The sequence below is a fragment of the Diceros bicornis genome, chromosome 4 (genome assembly GCF_020826845.1).
Source record: "Diceros bicornis minor isolate mBicDic1 chromosome 4, mDicBic1.mat.cur, whole genome shotgun sequence".
Taxonomy (NCBI): domain Eukaryota; kingdom Metazoa; phylum Chordata; class Mammalia; order Perissodactyla; family Rhinocerotidae; genus Diceros; species Diceros bicornis.
Window position 1 is genome coordinate 42,167,016 of NC_080743.1, and position 18,752 is coordinate 42,185,767.

The 18,752-nt window shown below is 36.6% G+C and overlaps 1 protein-coding gene across 6 annotated transcripts in view; it reads right to left on the bottom strand.

Annotated features, from left to right (window-relative positions):
* The window catches only part of WDR47 (WD repeat domain 47), a 62,104-nt gene that overhangs the window by 29,687 nt on the left and 13,665 nt on the right, over nucleotides 1-18,752 (bottom strand). For 4 of the 6 annotated variants that reach the window (XM_058538687.1, XM_058538684.1, XM_058538686.1 and 1 more), the window contains 4 exons: nucleotides 17,950-18,116; nucleotides 15,658-15,741; nucleotides 12,296-12,401; nucleotides 9,948-10,750 (listed from right to left, as the gene is read on the bottom strand). In XM_058538687.1, coding sequence (XP_058394670.1) covers nucleotides 9,948-10,750; nucleotides 12,296-12,401; nucleotides 15,658-15,741; nucleotides 17,950-18,107 — 1,151 coding nt within the window. In that variant the 5' untranslated portion in view covers nucleotides 18,108-18,116. The remainder of the gene's footprint in view (nucleotides 1-9,947; nucleotides 10,751-12,295; nucleotides 12,402-15,657; nucleotides 15,742-17,949; nucleotides 18,117-18,752) is intronic. The other 2 variants (XM_058538690.1, XM_058538689.1) reach the window with 1 other exon arrangement.

The window sequence follows — 18,752 nt, forward strand, 5'->3', positions numbered from 1 at the left end:
ACAAATGTGGTATTAGAACTTACAGCCAACTGTGCTGGGGCTCCCCACACCTGATAAAGAGACTGAAGGGCCCACAACAACTACAAGCAGCTGAGCATTACAACAGCTGGCCAGGAGCATAACTCAGCCTCCCTGGGCGCCTATAGGGAGAGCTAACAGGCCACAATAGAAGGACACACGTAGCCCACATAGGGGCCACCCCTGGAACATTGAGAACTGAGGGAAGCACACTGGAAGCCTCCTAAGGCATCACTTACATAAGGTCACCTATCCAAGAGCAGGAGACATAGCTGACCTACCTAATACGTAGACACAAGCACAGGGAAAGAGGCAAAATGAGGAGGCAAAAGAATACATTCCAAGTAAGGGAACAGGACAAAACCCCAGAAAAGGAACTAAGTGAAACAGAAATGAGCAACCTACCCGACAGAGAGTTCAAACTAAGAGTCTTAAGGATGCTCACTGATCTGGGGAGAAGAATAGATGAACTCAGTGAGAATGTCCACAAAGAAATGGAAGATATAAAAAAGAACCAATCAGAAATGACAAATACAATACTGGAAATGAAAAACTCATTAGAGGGACTCAAAAGCAGAGTAGAGGATACAGAAGAACGGATCAGTGAGCTGGAAGAAAGACTAGAAGAAATTACCCAAGGTGAACAGGTAAAAGAGAAAAGAATTAAAAAGAGTGAGGACAGTCTCAGGGACCTCTGGGACAACATCAAGCGCACTAACATCCATGTTATAGGTGTCCCGGAAGGAGAAGAGCGAGACAAGGGGGCAGAGAATCTATTTCAAGAAATAATAGATGAAAACTTCCCTAACCTAAGGAAGGAAACAGACATCCAGGTACAGGAGGCACAGAGAGCCCCAAACAAGATAAACCCAAAGAGGCCCACACCAAGACACATCATAATCAAAATGTCCAGAATTAAAGATAAAGAGAGAATCCTAAAAGCCGCAAGAGAATGTCAAGTTACATACAAAGGAAACCCCATAAGGCTATCAGCTGACTTCTCAGCAGAAACCTTACAGGCTAGAAGAGAATGGCATGATATATTTAAAGTGCTAAAAGGAAAAAACTTACAGCCAAGAATACTCTACCCAGCAAGGTTATCGTTCAAAATGGAAGGAGAGATCAAAATTTTCCCAGATAAGCAAAAATTAAAGGAGTTGGTCACCAAGAAACCAGTGTTACAAGAAATGTTAAAGGGACTGATTTAAGGGGAAAAGAGAAGACCACAAATAGGAAAAATTATCTATTTCCACGATTAGAACGTAATGGATACAAATGCACAAAAAAGAGGTTAGATATGATATCAAAAACATAAAAGGAGGGAGGAGGGTAGTTAAAGAGTACAGCTTTCAGACAGAGGTCAAACTAAAGTGACCATCAATTCTGTATAGAAGAAGTAAGGAACAGAGAAGGACTACTAAAACACTGAGGAGAAAAAAAAAAAAAAGTTAAAAAATGGCAGTAAGTACATACTTATCAATAGCTACTTTAAACGTCAATGGACTAAATGCCCCAATTAAAAGGCACAGGGTGGCTGACTGGATAAAAAAACAAGACCCATATATATGCTGCATACAAGAGACACACTTCAGACCTAAAGACACTCACAAACTGAAAGTGAAGGGATGGAAAAAGATACTCCACGCAAATGGCAATGAAAAGAAAGCTGGGGTAGCAGTACTCATATCAGACAAAATAGACTTTAAAACAAAAACTGTAAAAAGAGACAAAGAAGGGCATTACATAATGATCAAGGGAACAATCCAACAAGAGGATATAACACTTGTAAATATCTACGCACCCAATGTAGGTGCACCTAAATATATAAAGCAATTATTAACAGACATAAAAACAGAAATAGACAGTAACACAATAATAGTAGGGGACTTTAACACTCCACTTACACCAACGGATAGATCATCCAAACAAAAGATCAATAAGGAAACATTGGCCTTAAACGACACCTTAGAACAGATGGACCTAGTAGATATATACAGAGCATTCCATCCAAAAACCGAAGAATACACGTTCTTTTCAAATGCACATGGAACATTCTCCAGGATTGATCACATATTAGGCCACAAAACAAGTCTCCATAAATTTAAGAAGATTGAAATAATACCAAGCATCTTTTCTGACCACAACGGTATGAAACTAGAAATCAACTATAGGAAGAAAATCAGAAAAGCCACAAATACATGGAGATTAAACAAAATGCTACTGAACAACAACTGGGTTAACGAAGAAATCAAAGAAGAAATCAAAAAACACCTGGAGACAAATGAAAATGAAAATACGACATGCCAGAATTTATGGGATACAGCAAAAGCGGTTCTAAGAGGGAAGTTTATAGCGATACAGGCCTATCTCAACAAACAAGAAAAATCTCAAATAAACAATCTAAAAATGCACCTAAAGGAACTGGAAAAAGAAGAACAAACAAAGCCCAAAATCAGTAGAAGAAGGGAAATAATAAAAATCAGAGCAGAAATAAATGAAATAGAGACCAAAAAAAACAATAGAAAAAATTAATAAAACCAAGAGCTGGTTCTTTGAAAAGATCAACAAAATAGACAAACCTTTAGCTAGACTCACCAAGAAAAAAAGAGAGAAGGCACAAATAAGTAAAATCAGAAATGAAAGAGGAGAGGTTACAACAGACACCTCAGAAATACAAAAGATTATAAGAGAATACTATGAAAAACTATATGCCAACCAATTCGACAATCTGGAAGAAATGGATAAATTCTTAGAATCATACAACCTTCCAAAACTGGATCAAGAAGAAGTAGAGAATTTGAATAGACCAATCACCAGTAAGGAGATCGAAACAGTAATCAAAAACCTCCCCAAAAATAAAAGTCCAGGACCAGACGGCTTCCCTGGTGAATTCTACCAAACATTCAAAGAAGACTTAATACCTATCCTTCTCAAACTCTTCCAAAAAATTGAGGAGGGGAGGAAGCTCCCTAACTCATTCTACGAAGCTGACATTACCCTGATATCAAAACCAGACAAGGACAAAAAAAAAAATTACAGGCCAATATCACTGATGAACATCGACGCAAAAATCCTCAACAAAATACTAGCAAATCGCATACAACAATACGTTAAAAAGATTATACACCATGATCAAGTGGGATTTATTCCAGGTATGCAGGGATGGTTTAACATTCGCAAATCAATCAACGTAATACACCACATTAATAAAATGAAGAACAAAAATCACATGATCATCTCAATAGATGCAGAGAAAGCATTTGACAAGATCCAGCATCCATTTATGATAAAAACTCTGAATAAAATGGGTATAGAAGGAAAGTACCTCAACATAATAAAGACCATATATGAGAAACCCATAGCTAATATCATCCTCAATGGTGAAAAACTGAAAGCTATCCCTCTAAGAACAGGAACCAGACAAGGATGCCCACTGTCACCACTCCTATTTAACACAGTATTGGAAGTCCTAGCCAGAGCAATCAGGCAAGAGAAAGAAATAAAAGGGATCCAAATTGGAAAGGAAGAAGTGAAACTGTCACTATTTGCAGATGACATGATTTTATATATAGAAAACCCTAAAGAATCCACCAGAAAACTTTTAGAAGTAATAAACGAATATGGTAAAGTTGCAGGATACAAAATCAACATACAAAAATCAGTTGCATTTCTGTACACTAACAACGAAGTAGCAGAAAGAGAAATTAAGAATACCATCCCATTTACAATTGCAACAAAAAGAATAAAATACCTAGGAATAAACTTAACCAAAGAGGTGAAAGATCTGTACACCGAAAACTATAAAACATTTCTGAAAGAAATTGAAGAAGACACAAAGAAATGGAAAGATATTCCGTGCTCTTGGATTGGAAGAATTAACATAGTTAAGATGTCCATACTTCCTAAAGCCATCTATAGATTCAATGCAATCCCTATCAAAGTTCCAACAACATTTTTCACAGAAATAGAACAAAGAATCCTAAAATTCATATGGAACAACAAAAGACCCCGAATAGCTAAAGGAATCCTGGGAAAAAAGAACAAAGCTGGAGGTATCACACTCCCTGATTTCAAAATATACTACAAAGCTATAGTAACCAAAACAGCATGGTACTGGCACAAAAACAGACACACAGATCAATGGAATAGAATCGAAAGCCCAGAAATAAACCCACACATCTATGGACAGCTAATCTTTGACAAAGGAGCCAAGAACATACAATGGGGAAAAGAAAGTCTCTTCAACAAATGGTGTTGGGAAAACTGGATAGCCATATGCAAAAAAAATGAAAGTAGACCCTTACCTTACACCATACACAAAAATTAACTCCAAATGGATTAAAGACTTGAATGTAAGACCTGAAACTGTGAAACTTCTAGAAGAAAACATAAGCAGTACGCTCTTCGACATTGGTCTTAGCAACATCTTTTCAAACACCACGTCTGACCGGGCAAGAGAAACAATAGAAAAAATAAACAAATGGGACTACATCAAACTAAAAAGCTTCTGCACAGCAAAGGAAACCATCAATAAAACGAAAAGACAACCTAACAATTGGGAGAAGATATTTGCAAACCATACATCTGATAAGGGCTTAATCTCCAAAATATATAAAGAACTCATGCATCTCAACAACAAAAAAACTACCAACCCAATTAAAAAATGGGCAAAAGACCTGAACAGACATTTCTCCAAAGAAGATATACAGATGGCCAACAGATACATGAAAAGATGTTCAAAATCACTAACTATCAGGGAAATGCAAATCAAAACTACAATGAGATATCACCTCACGCCCGTCAGAATGGCTATAATTAACAAGACAGGAAACAACATGTGTTGGAGAGGATGTGGAGAGAAGGGAACTCTCATACGCTGCTGGTGGGAGTGCAAACTGGTGCAGCCACTATGGAAAACAGTATGGAGATTCCTCAAAAAATCAACGATAGAACTACCATATGATCCAGCTATTCCACTGTTGGGTATTTATCCAAAGAACTTGAAAACACCAATTTGCAAAGGTACATGCACCCTTGTGTTCATTGCAGCCTTATTCACAATAGCCAAGACTTGGAAGCAACCTAAGTGCCCATCAAGGGACGAGTGGATAAAGAAGCTGTGGTATATATACACAATGGAATACTACTCAGCCATAAGAAACGACGAAATCCAGCCATTTCTGACAACGTGGATGGACATTGAGGGTATAATGCAAAGTGAAATAAGTCAGAGGGAGAAGGCCAAATACCGTATGATTTCCTTCATTAAGTAGTAGATAATAACAACAATAAACAAACACATAGGGACAGAGATTGGATTGGTGGTTACCAGAGGGGAAGGGGGGAGGGAGGAGGGTGAAAGGGATAATTCGGTACATGTGTGTGGTGATGGGTTGTAATTAGTATTTTGGTGGTGAACATGATGTAGTCCATGCAGAAATAGAAGTACAATGATGTACACCTGAAATTTTTGCAATGTTATAAACCAATGTTACTGCAATAAACAAAAAATTAAAAAAAAACAAAAAGGAAAAGATGGAAGTGAAGAAAAATATATTTTAGTTAGAGAAATTTTAATTTAAAATAATGAATATTTAGCCTAAGTGTTTATCAAATGCACAAAAACAGATTTTATTTTTCTTTCTTCTCTTAAGTATACCACATAAGAGATTTCCTAAAACAGCATGTGCTTATAATGGAAGAGCACTGTATTATTAAGCAAGGAAGGTAGGGGTTCCATCCAAAATAAGATGTGTGGCCTTGGGAAAATCACATAATATTCTCTGTGGCTCAGCTTCATCTATAAACTGAGTACTGCCATGTGCCGCTTAACGACAGGGATACGTCCTTAAGTGATGTCGTCGTTGTGCGAACACCAGAGTATACTTAAACAAACCTAGATGGTATGGCCTCCTATACACCTAGGCTATATGGTACTAATCTCATGGGACCACCATTGTATATGTGGTCCGTCATTGATCAAAACATCATTATGCAGCGTGTGACTCTAATAGGTTGGATGACCTAATGCTCAAATTCTCTTTATGAACTCTGAATCTGTGATTTTGTTATCCAAACTTTTATTATTATCCTCCAATATGTTTGAACGAAATTTTAAGAACTGTTGAGATTTATTAAAAGGCTTTCTTTGGTCTATGTGCACTTAACATAAAAGCTAAACATACACCTTTCCAATATTTTTAATGTATACTAATTAGTAAGCTTGACATCTTATGTCAGGTTGTTCCTAATATTCTTCTAAAACGCGAGCAATTTCTACTTTTCATAGTAACTCTATCCAAAATTTTTAATAATTAACATCATCCAAAGATGATGAAAACCACAGACATTTACACAAATTACCTATTGGTACCAGGCACCATGGGAATAAGTACAAAAGTAAAATGATTTCTGTCTTCAAGGAATTTGATGAGATAGCCTCATAATGCCTCTCCAGGCAGAAGTATGTAAGACATAACAAAATATAGGTCTAGGGTTCAGGAAAGCAAAACTAGATAGTCACCTTCACAAAGGCACCATTAGTTAGGAGCCTTGTACTCATAAGTACCTAAACAGACATACACATACATGCATCAGAGGAGGAATTTAGAAAGATGTGGGAAGAGGTTTCAGCTGCTAGACTGTGCTGTAAGCTGCTAATGACCATAAGAAGTCCCATTTTATGTCCACAAAATAGAATTTGTAGGAGTTATTAACTGTACAGAGATAGAATAAAATGACCTTCATAAAGTACCATGTAATTTTGCAATTTATACAGCACTTCCATTTGCATTATTTGTTTAACTTGCACAATAACCTGTGAAATAGGTTATAACTTCCGTTTCACAGAAGAGGAAACAGACTCAAAAAACAAGTAATTTTCCTAAAATTGTAGAGGTAATAAATAAAGTTAAGACTTGAATCCAGGTCTTCAGACTCCAAATCCATTGGCAGCCCATGCTTGAAGATACTTTTTTTTTTGGTCATTTAATTTTGAGACCATTACATTGAATAGCCAAAGCTTCCATATTTCAACTGACTTTTCTCCTTTTTTGTATTCAGTTTGTTTCTCTTTGAGTGAAAAGATATTCTTCAAAATACCACATACTCCTTTACAAACCTCTCTTTCGTGTTTTATCTTCTTGTTCACCATAGTAACTCAATCTCTGTAGCCCAGGGATGCAGCATGGTGCTGGCACAGAGTAGACACTCAAATATTTTTAAATGAATACTGACTTCAAACATGTATCACCACAAGTGGGAGTCTCTTCATGTGGCATCTTTAACATAACTGATCTAATCAAGCTTCCCAATATTTTAAAATTACACCTGAAATATTTTTAAAAACAAGGTAAATTTTTTCCAAAGTAAATTTTTATACTTGATCCACAGCACACTAGCTCTCCCAGCACGTTATCAGCAGCCATTTTGACACACTGTCCCTACCAAGAGAATGAGCTCTGAAGGGGAGGAATTTATATTTATTAAGCACCAATCACATGCTTGCTGCTCTACTAGGAGCTTTATCTCACTTTGCAAGTCAACACTTTGTTTTATAGAGGAGGTCATTGAGGCTCAGAGAGATTAAGTAACTGTCCCAAAGTCACACAGCTAGTAAATGGCAAACCCAAGTATGACTCCAAAGACCATGATCTATTCATTATTCCACACTGCTCTGCCTCATAAAGCTTTCCAATTTCAGAGGCATGGCAAATGTTTTCTGGATTATTGCTACTGCTCAGCTAATAACAAGTGTATTACTTCTTGACATGTCACATTTTACCTCTCTGCTTATTCTATAATGGTCTAATAACTTATACTTCACTTCTTCCCATCTTTATCCAGTCATTCCTTAATTTCTACTACTTTCTTTACATAGGCAACAGCACACGTAGAGTCAGATTTGACTAGATTTGTGTCATTTTTCTTTATAAAGACAATCCCACTGGTGCACAAGTCCAAACATGCCATTCATTATACTGACCAAGAAGCTCCTGTCATCTTAAATACTCAGAGGAATATCAGCAGTTCCCCCAGAATTGAAGCCCAGCATGCCAGACAATGACAATTTCTCTAAAGGGATTGGAAAATCCAAGAAAAGTTTAAGATAGTCTCTACGAAAACTCAAGACTCTCTGTTCCTTTGTGATTTAGATAATAGGATGCTGCTATAGTAAATTATACTCATCCACTTTCATCACTAGATATTATCTCTAGCTTTCAAATACGAAATATAGAGCAATAAGATAGATGACTTAAGAAGGCACCCTAGGCTTTAGGAAGTCCCCTCACTTAAGTGATCCTAGAATCCCCCCTTTCTTTAAGAAACATTAAAGAAAGTATCACAACCTCCCCTCCTCTACCATCTCACAGCAACTTAACAGAAAATGCTTCCATATACATTTATCCTGTATTTCTTGTGCTTAACTAAAGATTTCCTCTTGCTTTAATTAGAAACAGAAATTCCGAGTCCAGTGCTCCTTCCTCAATAAAGAATGCCTCCAACTATCCTATGTGAATAAGAAAAGATTTAGTTTTTGAGCTCTTTTGTGCTCATTCAATAAATTTATTGCAGTCAACAGTAATACTTCATAGTATCAACTCTGAGTATAGGACACCAGCCTTATGTCCCAATGGGTTTCCTGGAAAAGAAAGGCTGGAAGTTTCCTAACCCTTGAAATAAAGAACTATTAATGAGGGCCGGCCCCGTGGCTTAGCGGTTAAGTGTGCGCGCTACTACTGGCGGCCCGGGTTCAGATCCCGGGCGCGCACTGACGCACCGCTTCTCCGGCCATGCTGGGGCCGCGACCCACGTACAGCAACTAGAGGCATGTGCAGCTGTGACATACAACTATCTACTGGGGCTTTGGGGGAAAAATAAATAAATAAATAAAATTATAAAAAAAAAAAAAAAGAACTATTAATGAGAAAACTATTATTTTATGCCAGGTTTGAGGGAAAAACTGAGTGGTGGCTTTAACACTTATTTCCTTCACGTATACAAAGAATTACTAAAAGAAGATAAGTAGAAATAATCAGAGATTTTTATGTACACATGTTCAATACAGTACTATTTACTTTAAAAAAAGAAAATGGGGGGCCAGCCCCGTGGTTTAGTGGTCAAGTGTGCGCACTCCGCTACTGGCGGCCCTGGTTCAGATCCCGGGCGTTCACCCACGCACCACTTCTCTGGCCATGCTGAGGCGGCGTCCCACATACAGCAACTAGAAGGATGTGCAACTATGACATACAACTATCTACTGGGGCTTTGGGGAGAAGAAGGGAAAAAAAGGAGGAGGACTGGCAATAGATGTTAGCTCAGGGCCGGTCTTCCTCAGCAAAAAGAGGAGGATTGACATGGATGTTAGCTCAGGGCTGATCTTCCTCTCACACACACACACACACACACACACAAAAATGGAAGCAATCTGTTGTCCTACAGTAAGAAATCAGCTAAAATTGTGATACAGTCATACAGTGGAATACTGTACACCTCATTAATCACTGATCTCCATAAATGTTTAAGAATATGGGAAAATATTAATAATGATCTATCAAGTGAAAAAAAGCAAATTATGTGAAAATATATACGGTACATTCCAAATTTTAAAAAATGTATTCAAAGATAAAAGAATGGTCATCTAAGTGTAAGATTGTGTGGGATTTTATTTCTCATATTTATATTCTTCTATATTTTCCAAAATTTCTTCAATGCACATGTATTGCCTTACAACCAGCAAAAGAATAATATAGGATATAAAAACAAAGATTTTCCTAGATATTTTTAATTATCAAAAATTTAAAAATCCTGTAAAGTTTTAAGGACTTTCAACTAAAAGGACTTGAACGTTAAGAAAATACACACACCTACAAAAATTAGACTATCTCACACTTGCAGAGATTCCCTAATTTTTATGAGCAAATACTTACCGTTCAGGGGATTCTTCATAAATACTGTGACATTCTGTATTCTCAAGCATGAGACTTCTACTGAGGTTTTGTACCCCTGGATAATGGAAGTTAGCAAAGGAGTGTGACATTGGAGAAGTTTTGTTCCCAAGGTCTGAGATTCTCTTATCATGACTGGTTAGTCCACAAGTGAGGCCATCTAAAGCAGGATTCAGAGAGCGGGTCATATAGGCATCAGCTGATTGAGGCCTCCTCAGTGGAGATGATGGATAGGGAGAAAGTTTGCTGATAAGAGGAGTCAAAAGATCAGCATACGCAGCTTTTGTGGGTTTCAGAAGTTTGTCAACATGAATATTAAGCATTTTCTGTTCAAAAGCACAGGAGAAGACAGAAGATGGGAGATTCTGAAGCCATGACAATAAACTCAGATCCAAATCATCACAACCATTACCACATAAGAGATCAATGCCAAGAAGTACTTCACTTTCTGTAATTTCTTCTCCAGTTGCTTTACTTTGACAAAATTCTACACAGCATTCATAAAGTAGGCCCTTCATTACAAGCTGAAATAAACGGTTGTTACTTGCTTTAAAACCAGCCTCACTTAGCTTCCTATCAGCAGGGATGAATTCTGCAACCATGACACAAGCCTCTTCAAAACAGTGAACTCGTGCAGTGCTGGGATTCCAGTCCTTAAATTCAGCATGATTGGTCAGACGAGGCAAAGTCAAAAGCAAACAGAGCTTGCTATAATCATCTTTAGAAGGACAGTACTCTTCCAGGGCATGTAAACATTGCACCGCTTCCTGCATGGTAAATTCCAACTGTAAGAAAAATATAAGCGATTACTATAGAGAGAGATGCTGTGAAATATGAAAACAATGAGAATATTTTACTCAAATTAAAAGATACTCTGCAAACTTTCATAAACTATTCAATTGCAAAAGGATAAACTCTAGTGTCACAGAATACTCATATAATTTGCGGGATATTTAACAACTTTCAAGTTAGGAACCAAAATGTTTTTCTCTACTAAAATAAAAACATTAAATAATTTGGTTAATTAGTACATTAAATTTTTATCTATAAAAGTAGTATTGTAATTTAGGCTTAAGACTATCATTTTCAAGTGTATAATTTTTTTAAGGGTAAGAATAATTGAGTTTTCTAGAAATGAAAACTGAAGCATACCAATCTTCAATTGTTTATACCGTTTGGTATCACTCCAGCTTACTCAATAAGCAAAAGAGCCATTCTCTTAGCTCAAAGTTCCCTTAGAACAAATTTGTGTGGGGCAAGAAAGCCAATCATCTACAGTTCATTTACTACAAAAACAGTCCAGAGACTGAACAAGAGAAAACTTAGCTGAGAGACAAACTACAATAACCTGTATAGTGAATATTATCTTAGAATTATAAGCTTTTAACGATGTAAGGGGGCTGGCTCCGTGGCTTAGCGGTTAAGTGTGCGCGCTCCACCACTGGCGGCCCGGGTTCGGACCCCGGGCGCGCACTGACGCACCACTTCTCCGGCCATGCTGAGGCTGAGTCCCACATACAGCAACTAGAAGGATGTGCAGCTATGACATACAACTATCTATTGGGGCTTTGGGGGGGAAAATAAATAAAGTTTATTTAAAAAAAAAAACAAACAACAACGATGTAAGGAAGCTTAGAGCTTATGAAGTCCATATCTTACATATGGGAAAAGTCAGGTTGCAGATTTAACCAAGCTAATTCAGTTGGTTAGCGAAAAAGACAAAAAAAAATTAGGTCTTCTGACTCATATTCCAGTGGTCTTTCCACTTTTGAACATCAATGTCTGGTAAACATTTCTCTATTATATATGCAAGTCCCCACTGTAATATCCTTTTGGTTTACCTCAATGAACACTTACTGGCACTTAGTAGAAGTTTCCTTGGTTCTGGATTTAACAATACTAACATTAAAACTTTAAAAGTAACTCTCTAATCAATTAAATTTAAATTGTCATAAACACATAAACATTTTATGAAAAAACAACCTCCAGATCAAAGAAAATATTGACAAGACAGAAAAAGGAGGTAAACATAATTCATTTCCAGGATATGAAAAGAAGCATTAACGTAGAGTCATCAAGTGAAACATCTATTGCTATATAAATCATAAACAAGAGAAGAGCACACACTCTCCAACTAGCCAGACATTCATTGATCATCTTTGCCTAAACCACCAAACAAATTTAGAAGCACTACAGCCTGAAAGTACTACATCTGGAAAAGAGCAGATCTTGCCCCACCCCGGTTCATAAAAACTTTGTAAACTCACGATACTAATCTTTTGTTTTAGTGAATAAAATACTTATGACTAAAACAAGACTATGGCGCAAACCTTCAGGAATAAAAATCTTACATGCTGGGGTTCATCTTCTGCTGACATTGCATTGTTAACACATAAAGCTTCTAAAAACTTCTGCTTCAGGATAATATAACGAAACCTGTGAAAAATTAAATATGAAATATTAAAATGATTAAAAAGTTGAATAACAGAAATGTCAAAGACCGGAAATGAAACTCAAGTTCATGAAGCAAAACAAGCCAAGTTTGTTTTAAAGGGTTATTTCTTTAAAAAGAATTTTTAAAATTAATTTTCCAGGGGCCAGCCCCATGGCATAGCGGTTAAGTGCGCGTGCTCCACTGCTGGCGGCCCAGGTTCGGATCCCGGGTGCGCACTGACGCACTGCTTCTCAGGCCATGCTGTGGTGGTGTCCCACATAAAGTGGAGGAAGATCGGCACGGATGTTAGCTCAGGGCCAGTCTTCCTCAGCAAAAAGAGGAGGATTGGCAGATGCTAGCTCAGGGCTGATCTTCCTCACAAAAAAAAAAAAAAATTAATTTTCCAATATCTCATAAATCAAGCATACTTATAAGTTACTGTTAAGTACCTTTACTTTCAGAAAATTCTTTTTTTTTTTTGAGGAAGATCAGCCCTAAGCCAACATCCATGCCAATCCTCCTCTTTTTGCTGAGGAAGACTGGCCCTGAGCTAACATCTATTGCCAATCCTCCTCCTTTTTTTTTCCCCAAAGCCCCAGTAGATAGTTGTATGTCATAGTTGCACATCCTTCCAGTCGCTGTATGGGGGACGCGGCCTCAGCATGGCCGGAGAAGCGGTGCATCAGTGCGCGCCCGGGATCTGAACCCAGGCCACCAGTAGCAGAGCGTGTGCACTCAATCGCTAAGCCACAGGGCCAGCCCTCAGAAAATTCTTAAAATACTTTATTAATCTTATCACATTGAAGCCGTAATTAAAATAACTTCAGTAGCAAGTAGTCATAATACTCAAACGAAGGATTTCTATTTCCAATATCAATTCTAAACAAAAATCAAGTTTTTATGGAAGATGTCAAATGTCACCTAATACGAAATCAAAATCCTTTATATTCAAAATGTTTTGTTTTCCCAAAATATATGCTTTTTTCTTTTCAAATATGAGAAAGGTCTAATAAAAATAGGGCTGAAAGGGTAAGAAGAAATGAAGAAGATTTCTAAAGTCACAAAATAACTATAGACTTAAAACTTTTTAACAGGGATTTTTCAGGGAGGGGAAAGGAGAACAAAGAGCATACCTGACTTGTCTAGGAATCAAAAAAGTGTTGGATGCCTTAAGTACTTTAAATAAAAGGTGTTTCTAAGGGCTGAAAGGAAACAATAATGAACCTTCAGTCATTCTTTCAACAATTGTTGTAGTAGCAAATATGTGTCCAATAAAACAAAATCCCTGCCTTCAAAAAGAGGGTCATCTAATAAATTGTATGAAATATGTATAGGCTTCAGCAAAGTCTCAAAGGAGTGTGAAACCAATTCAGGCAGAAGGGGTAGGAAGCAAAAGGAAAATCTTGTAAGAACTGACTCTTAGAAGATGATCAGGAGTGTGCTATGTAAAGGCTGGAGGTGATAAAAGGAATAGCATTCCAGATAAATGAAGAATGTACAAAAGCAAAGAGGTATCAAATAGCATGGTATGAATGGAGAATCAAAAAACAATATGAGGTTCCACTTCTGGTAATGGTGAAGAACTTGTATCTGGCTAACATTTCTACAGATAACGATAAATCCTAGATACAATACAAAAAATAACTATTTGAAAGCACCGAAGAAAAACAAAAACCTGGCACATCTAGAGGGAAGTCAATTCTTGAAAAAAAGGCAATTTTAGGGGATGAGATTCAAAGTTATAAGACCTTCCAGCTGAGGGCACTCCCCAGTTCACACAGTGTGAGCTAGAACTCAAGCAGAAAGCTGCAGTTTTACAGGCTTGAGAAATCAGCAAGAAATTTAGTACTGTCAGAATAGCTGAAAAGCAGCAGGGAGAGTAAGGGGACCCAAAAAAGGAGGAAGCAACAACGAGAAATACACCAAAATCTATTATATAAACTCTGACCCAATCCTTAGCTGTCCCTGAAACTGAGAAAATGCAAAGGAGACTCCAAGGAGCCCAGGAAATCAACAGATGGAAGGTTAAATAACTGAGCAGAGATTTTAGCTGGCATTCACAAGGCAAGAGACAGACTTTGCATTTTCAGTATAACCAAGTCAACTCCCTGCATGAATAAAAATCAACACTTTTCAAAGGAAAGTAACCAAATATAGAGTCTCAACAAGGAACCCATAATGTGCAGAATACATTAAAAAATGACTAGACACGTGGAAAAAAAAAGTGACTCATAGTTAAGAGAAAAAGCAATCAATAGAAACTAAGCCTGATATGCCCTAGAATGGAATTAGCAAACAAGGAATGTTAGGAAAGGAGCAGTTACTATAAATATGTTCAAGAACTTAAAGGGAAATATAATCACAATGAACAAAGAGATGGGAATATCTCAGCAGAAAAATTATAAATAAAAGGAAATTCTGAAACTGAAAAGTACAATATTTGAAATGAAGAATTCATTGCTTATGAGCAAATTGCTAATTTACAGATCCAAAAATGCTCAGCAAACCCTAAGTAGGAAAAATACAAAGAACCACACTTAAGCACATCATAATCAAACTGCTGAAAAACCAGTGATAAAGAGAAAAACTTGAAGGCAGCCAGGAGAGAAAAACAAAAAAAGAAACATTACACATAAGAGAATAAGGATAACTGTTTGTCAGAAATAATGGAGGCCAGGAGACAATGCAATGACATCTTTAAAATCTTTGTGCTAGGGGCCGGCCCAGTGGCGCAAGCGGTTAAGTGCATGCGCTCTGCTGTGGCAGCCTAGGGTTTGCTGCTTCGGATCCCAGGCGCGCACCGATGCACTGCTTGGCAAGCCATGCTGTGGCCGCGTCCCATATAAAGTGGAGGAAGAAGGGCATGGATGTTAGCCCAGGGCCAGTGTTCCTCAGCAATAAAAGAGGAGGATTGGCAGATGTTAGCACAGGGCTGATCTCACAAAAAATAAAATAAAATAAAATAAATAAAAAATAAAATCTTGTACTATTGTGAAGAAACAACTGCCTCAGATATGGCCCTTGTGACTTTTTAAATACAAACACTGTTGACTAAATAGGTTTGTATATCAGATTTTCAACTAACTGAAGTATATGCAACTTGTCCTCTAGAAGTGCTCCAACTCCATGGGATTGAGATACTACACTATTTTCTAGGAAAGCTAACTAACAGTCTTGTTTTTAAATTTTTGTTTATTGTTTTGTTTTGCTAAGCTTCTACCAATGATAAGCCACTAAATATTTCAGATGAAATCTTACCTTTTTTTGTCAAATTTTTCCATACATTCTAGAGGCTGAATGAACTGAAGAACTTCATCCCATTGACCATCAAGGATTAGCTGCCTATATAAAGAAAAACTCATGCACGTCATCAAATTTAGGTTACACTAATTAAAAGCAGAATAGATGACAACATAGTATTAAAATTTCACAAAGCAGGTAATGAGATTAACATTTTACTTGCTTCCTCAACCACTAAATTTTTTCACAACTTATTTTTAATAACATGTGCTATACAAGAAGAATTTGTGAATCTACAACCACTCTTTATTCTAACATATATGTGGTTTTTTCACCTATGTAAAAACATTGGACTAAGTCTAAAAGTTCCTTTATTTTCCTATTCATCTTACAGTTTTGAAGCTATTCTGTATTATTTAGGGGCCAATGTGTGGGTATGTTCCAGTCTCACTAGATCAGTGGTTCTCAACTGGGGGCAATTTTGCCCCAGGAGACATTTGGCACTGTCTGGAGACATTTTTGGTTGTCACAACTAGGGTGCTACTGGCAGAGATGCAGCTAAACATTCTACAATGCACAAGGACAACCCTACACACACATACACAAACACACACACACACACAAAGAATTATCTGGCCCAAAATGTTAATAGTGCTCAGGTTGAGAAATCCTGCTCTAAACTGTGAATTCTACATCTTGGAGGCATTTGACACTAAAGTTTACACTCTGAGAATGAAATAGCAAGGAATAACTTCAGGTTTCATCCTACGTTAGTGGTCTATGAAAACTTCCAAAAGTTATGAGGCATTCTTATTGCTGTTCTTCTTTTATAATAGTAATCTCCCTACTTTTGTATTTTTAGAACAGTAAAATTTAAAAGGGAAGGTATGGGCAGGAGGATCCACATAGGACTGCCAACTTTTGATTCTGTAAAGAAGGAATATTAATAAAATGCAATCACAATATATATCATAATCATTTTATCAAGAGACATTTTAATATTTAAAAAGTAGAAGCGACACAATTTCAAAGGCCAGTCCTTTAAGATGAATATATTTAGTTTAATGAAAAACTTACTACTCTATAATTCTTTGCATTTCACCTCACTCAGACCAGTAAAGCTTCATTACAAACCACAAAAGCTTGTTCCTTGAAGGGGATATTTGAGAGCCACTGCTAAATTCCAGGAGTAGCAATGATTGATAGAGAGGGCCAGAAGAATACTGCCTCAGTACTGGTTCCTGACCATATCATTGACTAAGCTCCCTGGGGCTGAACGACACTCACAGCACCAAAAAAGGGAAGTGCAATGAGTTTAAATAAATTCCCCTAATATACAAAAGCATTTAAAAAAAAAAAAAAAAGTTACTTTTTCATGAGTTAGGAACACTTTATTTCTTAAGGCTTTCCAAGTCACAAAATGCCACATGTCCCAGAATCTGTACTCCTTGTCAAGGATATTTGGTATCACATAAGCATAGAATACATTTCTGTCTGGAAATTTGGGTTTTTCTTTTTCCGTCCAACTCAAGTTAGGATATATTTAGTTTTTCCATTTTGGCAAATATGTTAATTCCCTTTTGCTCTGAAATTCCACTTCCAAGAATCTCAGTCTAAGGAAATAGTCCAAGATATAGAAAAAGTCATATGTATAAAAGATGCTCAGTAGAACATTTATTTAAGAAAAATTGGAAACAATTTAAATGTCTAAGAATAGGGGAACCATTAGGAAATTAAGTAAGTTGAAAAATTTCAAAGTATAAATTTGTAATCACACAGAGAATCCTTATGATGTTAATGGATAAAGTAGGATACTAAATTATAAATGCAACAGAATTGCTATGTTTTTTTTTTTTAATACGCACAGAAAATTATCAGTAGCGTGTCTGGGTGGTGGGGGGTGATTTTTCTTCTTTATTTTTCTATATTTTCTATAATGAATATGTTTATATAATGAGTATGTTTTAATTCTATAGCCAAAAAAAAAAAAGGAGGTATTTCAGAAATGTTTTCTTTATCTTTCCAGGGGTCTCTGATTTCTTAATCAAATATGTTTTATGATGACGCCACAATCACAATGGAGTTGTGACTCTTGTTTTTTTAATGGACCTCTGGATCTTACTACTGAAAACATTCTACAGAAAACATTATTTTGTAAATGTTCTATTATAAAAACAAACATTTTTAAAAATTATACTTACATAGCCTTTTCATGATTTAAAGAGCTACCTATATTGTACATATTACCTTATTAATACTTAATATTTCTTTGAAAGAGCTACAAACCTCACAGTACTAATGAAATCATACCTCAGGAAAAGCATATCATCTGAAAATAGGCCATTTATGACTCCACTTTCCTTCTCAAGGGCCAACATACTAATGTGAAGCTTCTTTGAATTCAAGAAGTCTAAAATTAGCTTAATGATCTCAACCTCTTTTACATTCACTGTTTCTTCAGCCGTCATGTTGATAGCCTAAATATTAAACCAAACAAAAACAAAAATTAGTCTTATATTTTATTTCTAAGTGTTATTAACTGTCTGGAAACTACACATAAGTTTCTTGGAAATATTTAGTACAGGTATTTTGAAGTGAAATTAATTTCTTATCTACCAAAAGCAGGTCATTCTTTAAGGTGTCGATAAAGGTATAGCTATGATATTTCTTAAAGTCCTCATCTTTGAGAGATACACATTGGCACAATTATAGATTAAATAGTCTGTGATTTACTTCAAAATAATACAAGAAGAGGCAAGTGGGAGGAGGTAAAGATGAAACAAGAATAATCATGACTACTGAAGTGGGGTAATAGGTAAATGGAGGTTCATTATATTTGCTATGGTCTGAACATTTGTGTCCTCTCAAAATCCATATGTTGAAATCCTAACCCCCAAAATGATGGTATTAGACGCTGGGGCCCTTGGCAGGTGATTAGGTCATGAGGTCATTTGCTATAATAAAGAATATTTTAAAGAGTCACTAATAATCAAACCACATTTAGCTGTGTCCTAAATACCTTGCCCTAGGTATGTCCTAATACACTCATTCAATAAGCACTAATTGCCTTTTCTCTGTGACAGGCACTGTCTTGTACTCAGGAGACACTGGCC